Genomic DNA, 12,964 nt, shown 5'->3' with positions numbered 1-12,964 from the left:
ACCACCACCACCATCATCATCATCACCACCACCACCATCATCATCATCACCATCATCGTCGTCATCATCATCATCATCAACAACAAAATGACACATACATACAATACAAGGAGCTGCAAAAGTCAACGATTATTACTCAACATCTCCATTCCTTGCATAATCATAATAAGCTATTACAAGCTGATTATGCACGCACACACACACACACACAAACACACACACACAAACACACACACAAACACACACACACGCACATACATATATACAAAAATATGCACACACGCGCACACGTACACATACGCACACGTATACACAGAGACGTTTACACACAAGTACGCACACACAAACACATACTCACACATAAACACAAATAATTGTACATATTAAAAATGTCATACAGAAAGAAACAGTGTTCAGCACTTACAAAAATGTATAATATATACAGAAGAAATAAATACTTGAAATGTACACACACACACGCCCATATGCTGGGTACACTACACAGGCATACGTGTACACAATAGTACATCATTTAACTTTCAGACACACATAACAGTAAACAGACGCATGTTTGCAAAAAAAACTCACAGAGGCACGTACAAGAAACAAAACACACACACACACACACACACACATACAAACACACACACATACAAACACACATACATACAAATACAAACACACACACATACATCTAATTTAAGAAAAAACACGGAGGTTGCCACATGTTCGTAGCCTGCGTTTATGTATCATGAAATCACTGCCAACCTTAGCACTTGAATGATCAATCAACCGGCCAACCAATCAATCAATCAATAAATCAATCAGCTGACCAACCATACGACCAACAATCAATCAACCAATCAGCCGGCCAACCAACTAGCCAACCGACCTACAAATCGATCAATCAATTAACAAGTGAAATCTATGAATTGCTTCTTTCAAACAATTTTCAACAGTCATGGCCTACTTATACGTGATGAATAACTCGACTGCTTACAGTTTACATTGGGGCCGATCTGCAGCAAGCAAGACAACACAGGTGGTGCTTTTCATCTCAACGTAAGGTAACAATTTATTTGACCTCCAAAACAATACAAACCAAAGATACTGGATGATTGTGAGGTGAGGAGTTCCAAGTGACCCATCGAGCACAGCCACCTCGTCAAAGATCAAACTTTGACTAGCGTGAAAGCGAAGTTTAACAAAAGTTCACATAAATGCCAACGGATTTACAGTCAGAAATATACCAACCTGCTTGTCTTACTTCACACCAAAACAAGCTACTAAAAATTTATTCACTTGTAATACAACTTCAATCAATTCGTCAATAATTTGATAGATTTTTTAGCGAGTGTAATGGCGACTGAAGATGTGCTGGTGTCTGTTTGTTTGTTGATTAGATTCAAAAACTAAAGTGCTGTACAGCTTAAGCTGATAAAAGCTAAAGCTATTGGTTAAAAGAAAAAGAGTGGGTCCAGTCAGTACTCTAATTTGCAGTAAGTAATAACTGACAAGACGGTCGTGTATACAACGTATTCAAGCAGGGTTTAGGTGAATGGTATTTTATTTTGTTTGGCACATCAACTGACTTGGCTAGTTTCACACAAACGCAATCCACATGCTGTTTCAGAGACATCTTCTGGTCTAACAAACCCCTCAAAAAATTTTCTGTTTTGCTTTCTTTATTTTCAATGTTGTTGACAGTGTTTTGAATGGTCCTTTATAATTCATGTAATTTATTCGACCAAACAAAATCATTTTATTTCGTTTATCGTTAACATGTTTTTGTGAGAGCATAATACTTTGCATATGTTTGAGTTTAACGCTCATGTCTTTCTTCTACGTATTTGTTGATCTCTTTCCCCTGCAAAACATATTTTTGTCGTTTGCAAAGAACAAGTAGTCAGTGAACGCTGATGCATTCGGCAAGTCATTCACGAACATGCTGAACAACAAGTGTCCCCGGAAGCGACCCCGCGATACTGTCCCACGATACTTCGATTCAGTTTTGTAGCAGCGTTGAGGCCTTTTTTTACGTTTTTTGACCCTCCTCCTCACAAACTGTCACAAATCCACCAACCTCCCAAAAATAAGCATGTCACAAAACTTTACCCCCCTCCCTCTTACTGAAGAGTCATTAAACAATGTAATCGTTCAATGCATCTCATTTTTTGTTGATATCAAAATAACGAATGATAAGTTTACATGACGATAGTTTGATGTCTAAAGGCTTTACCGTAGTTCAGATATAACAAATTAATATGAAAGATTACGAATTTCTTTCCTTCCGAAGGCTGGCCAAGAGCTCTGAAACTGAAACCAACGGCATACATGGGCTTTCTTCTTTTGGTATATTTAGTAACTCTATTTTTGTTCCATCGTCACAAAGTGTCACAAATATTTGGACCCCTTCCCCTCCCCCTTGAAGGGTGACATCCTTTATGGACGGCCCCTTAATAGATGATGACGAGTAAGTTTCTGGTGTTCTATCGCCTGGTCTTCGCCCATTCATTCGGTTGTCATTAATCGTTTTTTGACATTTCTGATTCTATTGCGGTCTCCATTTTGTCCCGCTCATGTTCCATTCCATCAAAATACCGCTTCAAATTATTAATTTATTTGTCCATTGTTGTCCCCGCACCTGAACGCAGCATTCGACGCCCGTTGTTAGCAGCTGGCGCCTGTAAGAGCCGAGTTATCCAGACTCTCCTTCCCATTTCCAACGAAACACATCTTCGTGACTTGCCATCCAGACTATTTCAAGTTGGTTTCATTTTGCTTTGAATGTGACGCTCCAACCCCTCCAACAACAACCAGCATCAACTGACTCTTGTTTCTAACATTATTTATAACTGTTGTCAGAAACTTTCAGAAACTTTAAAAAAACCCATCATCAAATTCAACGTTATCATCATCATTAACATTTCAAAAAAACATCATCCTCATTATCATCATTACCATCATCACCATCATCATCATCAACATCATCACAAGCAGCATCATCATCAACACCAGCATAAGCAACATCCTCCTCCTCATCATCATCACAAACATCATCAGCATCATCATCATCACCTCTTTCCTTAGCATCCCAAATGAAAATTTGTTGCATCGCAAGTGCAGGAGGTCCTGTTAATAAAATGGCTTTATGTTATTTTGCCTCTTTGTATGCAAGTCTCTATGTGCAAATGTGTGTACGTACGTACGTATGTACGTACGTATGTATGTATGTGAGTGTAGGTCAGTGATGTCCATTTCTCCATGAGTTTTGTTTCCCATCCGCCCATTATTTCCACGTTCCAAGTTATCATGCTAGTCTTTAATTTTTTAATTTTTAATTTTTGAGTTTGCTTTTGTAGTTTTTTTTAATAAAAATATTCAAAATATCATTTGGCAACACAACAACTTCATGAATATGTATTGGGAAACTGAAAAACGACAGCATATCATTACATTATCGAACGTGAACATATCTTCATTACAGTATGCAACATTAAGTATCCAACTTGTATTATTTCAATAAACTGATAGGTTCTCAGGTGCTGACATGCGTTGGATTCCTTCAATTCAATCCACGATCTAATAGTCTATCTGCTTGATTACCAGATTATTTAATTAAAGTCGCTCAGGAACAACTCACAACAATTTAATTAACTTAAATATAATAATTTAAACGAATTTAAGTACAGGCTTTGCATTTTAATCAGATCAAAATAATCTTTACAATTCTTTGTTAATCAGACGCTGAACTTGTTGCAATGCAGCCAACAGACGCAAACGAGAGAGAACAGTTTTCTACTTCTAACTCCTCTACTCTTACTTTCGGGGTACCTCAGCGTTCTATCTTGGATCTCTTCTATTTATACTGCTCTATGCTTCTGAACCACCTCGTATTATTAATAATTTTTCTTTCATTAGTCAACAAAATGCAGATTATTCTTATAATTATATTTCTTTTCCTCCATCTAATCTCAATAGCGTTCTTCATAATCTATCTCTATGTCTTTTTTCAATTATCGCTTGGTCTGAATCTATGTGTCTTAAAACTTATCCTTCTAAATTTGAATTTGTTTGTTTTAATAAAGCTAAACGCTCTATTACTAGTCCCTCTATTATCTTACCTGATTCTAAAACTCTTGATGTTTCTCACAAGTTTTGTAGTCTAGGCTTTATCTTTAATTCTAGTATGTCTCTTTCTTCTCAGATTAACAGTGTTGCTAGAAGTTTTTACTTTCATCTACGTAGAATAAAAAAACTATTGCTTTTTCTTGACGATCCTACTCTTCTTCTTCTTGTTACTTTGTTAGTCTTATCTAGGATTGATTATTGTAACTCGCTATACTATGGTCTTCCTGATTCTACACTCTATCCTTTAAGTAAAGCTTTTAACTCTGCTGCTCGCCTAGTTGCTCGTGCCCCTTTCTTTTCTCATATATCTCCATATCTTGTTCTCTTCCACTGGCTGCCTATAAAATATAGAATAATTTTTTAAATTTGCACATTTATGTATAAGTCTCAACCTAAATTATTTCCTAAGTATTTATCAGATATATTAATTGAACCTAAACGCCCCGGTTTACGATCGTTTTCTTGTTCTCACTTCTTCTTAACTCGTTTTAAACACTCTTTTGCTAAATCTGCATTTGCTTTTTTTGGCCCTTTTTTCTGGAACTCTCTACCTCCTTTTCTGACTACTTCTCCATCACTTGTGAAGTTCAGAGCGGTTCTCAAGACCCATTCTGTTTGCAAAATTCATTGAGGAGCGCTGTTGAACGTCGCGGAAATAGCGTTTTACAAATTGATTGATAAAATAAAAATGCATACAAAATTGATTTATTAGAAATAAATTGATATATAAAGAGACACCAGACTAAACTGTTTTCCATAATTTTCCATTGCTTTCTGCAGCGCAGTTATGTAAAATACAGCTGCTTCGTACTGTGAGATGATCAGTTTAGTTTGGTGTGCTGGTTTTGAACACAGAGAAGAGAAAGTTCAAATAAAAAAATTATTGGATCCAATTATCTGGGTCTGAAGGAGTTGGTTAATGTGATATACGACAGAAAGAGGTGGATTGTCTACAGGGTCACGAAGAATCGGACTTGACTGAACCAATGACAATGACGATGTACATCTATCTATAAAAATGTGTTTAAACAATCTAATTTAGTTACATATAGAAATTGAAGTCGACCCGAACCCCTTTGAACAGTCTCAGTACATTTTATATTTCATCTCTTGCCAACCACTCGAATTCAATCAGAAGACCTGCCCAGCACGATGATCTCCAATCATCCTGGCTTTTTGACACCAGAGAAAAGATGTTGAACTGAAAAAAATTTTTAAAATGAATAAATATATATTAATAAATTATGAAATTGTAAAAATTGTCAAATTTGATGAATAATTATATATGGAAGCTAAAGAATGACACCAGACTCTAAAGCGCACTGCGGATAATGGGCTCGTATGCGTTAAAGGTCAGTATAAATATTTTAAAATATTATAAATTTTTATATATATATATATATATATAATTCTAAATATATTAATTTAATCCGCTGTGGAAAATTATAATATTGATAACTATATAAAATATTTTCAACTTTCCACAAAAATAATTTAAATCGAGTTCACTTTTTAAGAATCATATGTTTCTTTCACAATAAATTTAAAACAGGATTGTCTTTTGAACGAGTTTCCGAATAAATAAAATGAGTTTTCCGTAACGACTGAATGAATTTTTTATTTCTCGATCATGTCAGCCATTTAAAACAATTAGTCCTTCCTTTTTAACGTAACGTAACTTTCTTAACCTCCCTTAATTTACTTAGTCTCTCTTTATTTTGTACTTTTTTTACTGTGTATTGGTATTCTTTTCTTTTCTAAATTTTTAAATAAAAGTTAAACAATTAGATTAATTAAATATTAATTATAAATTATCTCAATATTGTTTTACCGACACTCTTGTTAATCTTAATGTTTAACAGCAATTAAAGATTAAGTTAACAGTAAGACATTAACTAACACTAACTTAATTAACTGACCTGTTGAAAGCTTTCTACACTTCTATAGTGATAGACTATACATCTACCTACCTACAGTCACCCACAATAAGTTTAAGTTGTAAGAAGAACCAGAATCTTGTAACATTTGTTTCTTCATTTAAAAAAGCAAGTGAGAAAAGAAAACGGACCCAAGAAGACATTTACTAGTCATTTTAATTTTGCCTCTATTACTAATCTAGTCACTCTTTAAAAATGTTTGCCGGTTATGCAACAATGGGCTATTTCATGGATGGATGTGGGTCAGAGTCTCCGGAGTTGACCCTTCCAACGGAGTACCTCCCCAAGAAGCCAACCCACGACAACAACAACCCTGATGCCCCTAGGTTCGAGGATTTCCTTATCATGGCTGAAGGCTCCGAATTGGAGGGTCCTATCCCGAGAGTTTGTATGATGTGCTGCCTTTTAAGTAATAACAACAATAATATTATTATTGTGGTGGTAATGATAATAATTAATTAATTATTATTTTTGTGGTTATAATAATAATATATATTATTAATATCTTTAAGCATTTGCATTAATTATTTGATCCTTATCAATTATCAATTTGCATTAATTATTTGATCCTTATCAATGATAGAGTAATACTATAACAATGGTATACATGATAGAGTTAATAATTTCATCTGCATAATGATCTCAGAAGATCCCTTACAAAATCAAAGGTAGCACACACACATGCACAGAATATTGTTGATTATTTTTTTAATTGGCTCTGATTAACCAACTGATTAAACTGTCCTGACCAGATTGTGGTGCCCAAGAATGGACATGGGGCCTTCAACCTGGACCACTTCGCTGTTTGTCTCATGTCGGTCGATTCGCAGAACCAGACTGGGTGGGTTCGTGTTGTTGTTGTTCGTTTGCATTGTTGTTTGTTTGTGTTGTTGCGTATGTTGTGTTTTTGGCACCAGCACACACACACACACGCACACACACGCGCGCGCATTACACACGCACACACATCAACTTTCCTGCATGTTTGCACTTCTCATAGTAGATCTTGTTACAGCAGCAGCAGCAGAGTAGCGTTAAATATGAAGCATCAAAGATGGGTTGATGAGCAGAGAGCCTAAATATTCAAAATACTCATTCACTCGGATCCTGGCTTGGCACCTCACAATTTTGATTCTTAAACTTTGAAATCCATTCAACCCGATGAGACTTTTGGGTTTTGCACAATCTCTGTTCATATTTGGTGGATGTAATATTTAGAAGGCCAACGATTGGCGCAATTTTCTGTTGGGCATTGTCACCATGGCACGACAGCAGAAACTTCCAATTAATCAGCAGCAACAGTTCCATGCCATCATGTGATGATGATGATGATTCTCCTCTTTGAAGTTCGTTAAAAAAGTTGTACATCAGTTGGACGGCAATCCATCCTTCCATCCATCTTTTCATCCATCTTTTCACTACCTATCCATCCATCTTTTCACTACCTATCCATCCATCCATCCATCCATCCATCCATCCATCCATCCATTCATCCATTCATCCATTCATTCATTCATTCATCGCTGAGTGCCGTTCTTCATGCTGGACAAAACGAAACATGAGATACATTTTTGGTTTTTGGTTGGGCCAAAATTTGTTCTCCACGAGGATTCCACGCCACGCACGACCTGCTGCTGTTACTGCTGCTGCTGCTACTACTACTGCTGATGCTACTGCTGCTGCTGCTGCTGCTGATGCTACTGCTGCTGCTGCTGATGATGATGTATTGAAACTTCTCTTCGAACTTCTCGTTGCACTCCTCAAATCATAATGACGTCCTAGCTCGGGGGGGAAACTGGGTCTCTGGACGCTAAACGAAGATTGGTTGATTGAATCTTTCATTAAAGTTGGAGTTGTGTGTACATTGATGTAACGCATCTGAGCTGCTTGCCGCCCTGGATGTTTAAAACTGTCTCTACGTTATTGCTATGAATGTTTCTGCATGTTGTGTGATGTGATGTAAAGATGATGATGGTGATGTGATGATGCGGTGTGATGTGATGGTGACGAGATGTCATTGTTGTTGTTGACGATGTTGTTGTTGTTGTTGTTGACGATGTTGTTGTTGTCGTTGTTGATGGTTATGATGGTGATGTGATGTGATGATGACGACGACGATGTGATAATGAGATGATGGTGGTGATGATGATGATTATATGAGGATGAGCGAACGATGATACTGATGCCGATGAGGTGATGATGGTGATTTAATGTGATGATGATGATGATGAGAATGACGATGATGACGTCAGATTGAAAAAAAACAATGATGCAACATGAATACAAAACAGGCGATTTCACTCTGTTTTTTTTTTATGATGAAGTGATGATGGTATGATGTATTGATGATGAAGTGAGGATGATGATGATGTGCGGATGGTGATGTGGGATCACAAAAAAACACCGAACAGGCGATTCCACTTCCACATGCAGGGGGATGCTCAAGTCTTCATGTCCCAATCTAAATATGGACTCTTCGCATTTGTTAGTTTAGTGAAGAACATTCGAAGCCGTCTTAGTGACTCATTTCTTGTTCTTTGTTTGCTGTTCGATAATTAATTGGTTTATTTTTTAGGTTCTATTCATTCATTTTTCATCCATCCATTCATTTATTCATTTATTCATTCATTCATTCATTTATTCATTCATTCATTCATCCATCCATCCATCCATTCATTCATTCATTCATTCATACATTCATACACACATAATGCAGGTGCAGTACTTTACGTTGTATGATTCAACAGCCAGAGGATTTGTGAGGCCCTACTGCATTGCTTATGTGTCAGCTGACTACATGTGGGTTGTTGATGTTGTTGTTGTTGTTGTGATTATTGTTGTTATGAATGTTGCCGGTGTTGTTGTGAGACTCGCAATGAAGTTTGTTTTGCTGCGAATGCATTGATAAGGATGTTGTTGTTGATGTTGCTCGCATGGCTGTAGTGTCGCATTGAGTGTTGTTGTTGTCGTTGCATCTTTGACCTTGAGGGTTAAGAGTAGTGATGGGACGAGTGGCTTTTTCGGATCCCCGTGAAAAACTAATCGTTCACCGGTCAGGGTACGTGCTTCTTTGCTCCAAGTTAGAGGAAAAATTTTGAGACAAGAAAAGAGTTGCCGAATTTTTTTAGGAGCAAATTTTATAAAATGGAATAAAAAAAAGTTTAGAAAAGAACCAAAAAATGATCAAATATTTTGTCCGATTTTTTTAAAAAGTAACCGAAACATTTGATGACGAAAGAGTATCGCAACTTCAGTTCCCTTATGGTGGGGTTGTTGATCTTACATTAGCAAGATTATAATCCGACCCACTTTATTAATTAAACAATTCAGTCAACCAGCCAACCCGCCAATTAACCAAACATTCAACCAACCAACCAATAAACTAATCAATCATTTAACCAACCAACCAGTCAACAAACCAACCAACCAACCGACCAACAAACTAACTAACCATTCAACACACCAACCAAATAACTAACCAACCAACCTACCAACCGACCGACCAGGAAACTGATCAACCAATACGACAAACTATCTTTTGAGTTGAGTAGATTTGTTGAGCAACTGAAGACAGGCAACTGTCTATTGTTCTTCAGAGATATGTCGCATACGCTGTCCGATCTACAATATACTAAAGGTTACTGTCCTAGATGATGATGCTTGCGATGGTGATGATGGTGATGATGATGTCATCTGATGGTGATGATGATGTTATCTGATGGTGATGATAATGTTATCTGATGATGATGATGATGTTATCTGATGGTGATGAGGGTGATGATGATGCTATCTGATGGTGATGATGATGTCATCTGATGGTGATGATGGTAATGATGATGTTATCTGATGGTGATGATGGTGATGATAAAGATGATGATATTGTGTTCGTGATGGTGATGATGTTTGAATGGATGATGGTAATGATGATGATGATGGTGTTGATGATGGTGATGATCATTACGGCATTTATGATGATAAGAATGTTTATGGTGTTTCAGAGGAGGAAGATGATGATGGTGATGATAATGATATGATGATGACGATGATGTTGTCACAGTGATATATTTGTGAGGATGACTAAGATGAAAGTTGTAATGGTAATGATGATGATGATAACGGTGATAATTACTAGCTAATGATAATAATAATAAATAATAATAATAATAAAAACAACAACAATAATAAAAAAATATGCTATAAATCATGATGAAATCATGATTATGATAAATGCGACTATGGTGATAACAAGTATGTTAATAATAATAATGACGATGATGATAATTATATGATAACATACATCATAAATGTGATAGAGATGATGATAAGCATGATAATGAAAGGATCATTACATCCCAGAAAAGATAAAAGAATCGGTGGGGCTTGCTTGTGCTTGGGAGGACGACGCTGATGATAACATCTCCAGATCCAACAATGATAATGATTGTGAGGCTGGTGTTGAGGATAGTGATGATGATAAACTTCGCAATCACCATCAGCAGCAGCTGCCACAGCAGCAGCTGGAGGATGTTGAAGACCCTGAAGATGAAAAGAGAGATGAGAAAAGAAGTGATAGCACTGATGATAAGTTGCATAAGAACAGTGGTGATGATGATGCAAGGAAGTCTTCGCCGTCATCATCGGCATCGATGATGAAAATCTCATCCAACGATAATGCATGTAGCACTGATGGTGCTTTGGCAGCAGTAACAACATCATCAGCAGCAACAACAACAACAACATCAACAACAACAACAACGTCTACGCCATCGGCTGCAACGAAAATAAAAGAAATCGATGTTGCCATATCAGAAGTCAGAAACATCTTGGGATTGTTGAATGATTTGGTATGTTGTTGTTGAAATTTTTAGGGTGTTGTTGTTGTTGTGGGAGGCTCTGGTTTGTTGGAGTTGTTGTGGAAGGCTCTGGTTTGATGGAGTTGTGCGAGGCTCTGGTTTGATGGAGTTGTTGTTGCTGTTTTTTGTCGATGTTGTTACTGTTGTCTTAAGGGCCCTACACACGATCCGACTTGGGTTCAGACTTTGAGTACCTTGAGTTTGCCTGATCGAATTTTCGCCTGCGCACGTCGCAGATTTTTGTTGAGACTTTCATTCAGGCCTGTATTTCGATCAGCGTTTGCTTGTTGTTTTGAGAGTCAACATGCAAAGCAACGTGCAAACTCATGTACGAAACTAACTTTTTTGTTTAGCGTTCTAAAAATTTATTTAATTAAAAAAATGCTATGAAGCCAAACAAAATATGTGGGATGAAGAGTATTAGGTATCGTAGATAAGTTTGAAATAAGATAACTTGATAAGTTATTTTAAGTAGTCATCAGCTTAGCAACAGTTTAGTTAGTAACAGTTTAGTTAGTTGTTTATAACTGTGCAGTGAAAACTGTGCATGCATGCAAGCACACGCTCCCACTTGCCTGTCCAGACCGTCCCAGCAGATCAAATTTCTGAAAAATCAGAATTTGCACAGGCTGAATTTATTGCCTATGGGATCTCCTGAATGAAACACATACATACACACACATGCACACGCACGCACACACACACACACATGCTGCGACTCAACAGCGCAAACTGAAGGTGACTCGCATCGTGTGTAGGGCCCTTTAAAATTATTGATATTGTTATTTGTTGTTATTGCTTTTGGTTGTTGTTTTTTACCTGCTTGCTCAATAATTGCCATTATCGTCACCATTTTTACCATCACCATTTCTACCTTTATCACCCTTGACATATGATCCTTATCATCATCCTTATCATCCTCCTCCTCCTCCTCATCATCTTCTCCTTCCTCATCGTTATCATCACCGACGTCATCGTCATCATGAATGTCACCTTGTGCAATAGTTGGAAGAGAACCAGATGCAAGTGAAGGAGTATTGTGAGGTGAAGAGTTCAACAGTTGTGAAGGAGACCCCACTGGACAGTGTGAACTTTGACCTCACCCGATTCCTTTCCGGGTCAGTTGAGAGTAGGCATCAGTCTGAAATATGTGAGGTTTTAATTTTGTTTGATACTAATGACCGTAATAATGGATATTTTGACTATGGGATGGAAAACTGCTTGTGCTTATGTGCTGCGCTGGGACAATTTTTGCTCGTATAAACATTTTACAATGTCTTCAAGCTGCGTATGTAACTTATTCGCGTTTGTATACAGGGCTTTGGAGCAAGCACTTTTTTGAATTGCTCCGCTCCAGCTCCGCTCCGGCATAAAAAAAGTTTGCTCCGCTCCGCTCCGTGCTCCGAGGCGGGAGTGTGTTTTAGAATCAATTAACACAAATTTTTTCAAATATTTTTTTAATCAATCAATTGATTGATTTTTAGTACCACTTCCGTAACGTATAGTTAAATTGATGAAATATACAAAAAATTAAGAAAGTACAGGTTCTAAAAATAAAAATGATACACCATACAGACACAAGATAATCAAGTTAAGTCAATAATTCAATCATTCATTCTAATAAACAAAATAGCGGAAAGCAAATCTTCTTTCATCGATTGTCTGTTATCACTTAGTATTAATTTCAAAGCTGAAAATAATCTTTCAACGCTGGCTTGTGATGTTGGCATACTTGCAGCTATTCTGCTTGACTGTCTGATTCGATCTGGATAATGTGCAATGGCTTCGAAGACATTCACCTTTATTCTTCCAACATCCTCAATAGCTTTACAGTCCTCTTCAAAATGCCTTTGTATTTCACAATCATTTTCAATGTGTGATTTCATAGAAATTTTGCGTGTGTTTTCTCTTCTATCTAGCTCATTTTCAAAATCATCGTCATCATCATCATCTTCAGAGATAAAATTTAAATCACATGTTGGCTGGGACACATTAACAGATGTTGACTCTTTTGCTGAATCAAATACTTTTTTTCTTTTTAAC

At 36.9% G+C, this 12,964-nt stretch overlaps 3 protein-coding genes across 3 annotated transcripts in view; 2 read left to right on the top strand and 1 right to left on the bottom strand.

The window, feature by feature from the left end:
• Positions 1–436, top strand: part of HELRODRAFT_179015 (hypothetical protein) — a gene marked incomplete at both ends in the record, with an annotated part of 2,096 nt that extends 1,660 nt beyond the window's left edge. The window contains one exon of the mRNA XM_009027876.1: positions 401–436. Within this exon, the coding sequence (XP_009026124.1) occupies positions 401–436 (36 nt within the window). The remainder of the gene's footprint in view (positions 1–400) is intronic.
• Positions 437–6,263: 5,827 nt separating this feature from the next.
• On the top strand, positions 6,264–12,184 carry HELRODRAFT_179014 (hypothetical protein; the record flags this gene model as incomplete). The annotated part of the gene is made up of 6 exons (XM_009027875.1): positions 6,264–6,452; positions 6,821–6,913; positions 8,502–8,552; position 9,126; positions 10,425–10,912; positions 11,927–12,184. The coding sequence occupies 6 exons, from the start codon at positions 6,264–6,266 to the stop codon at positions 12,182–12,184; spliced, it is 1,080 nt and encodes a 359-aa protein (XP_009026123.1).
• Positions 12,185–12,525: 341 nt separating this feature from the next.
• Positions 12,526–12,964, bottom strand: part of HELRODRAFT_179013 (hypothetical protein) — a gene marked incomplete at both ends in the record, with an annotated part of 2,056 nt that continues 1,617 nt past the window's right edge. The window contains one exon of the mRNA XM_009027874.1: positions 12,526–12,769. Coding sequence (XP_009026122.1) covers positions 12,526–12,769 — 244 coding nt within the window. The remainder of the gene's footprint in view (positions 12,770–12,964) is intronic.

The sequence above is a fragment of the Helobdella robusta genome, assembly GCF_000326865.2.
Source record: "Helobdella robusta unplaced genomic scaffold HELROscaffold_51, whole genome shotgun sequence".
NCBI lineage: Eukaryota > Metazoa > Annelida > Clitellata > Rhynchobdellida > Glossiphoniidae > Helobdella > Helobdella robusta.
Note: the sequence above shows the minus strand (reverse complement) of the source record. Positions and strands in the feature narration are given on the sequence as shown.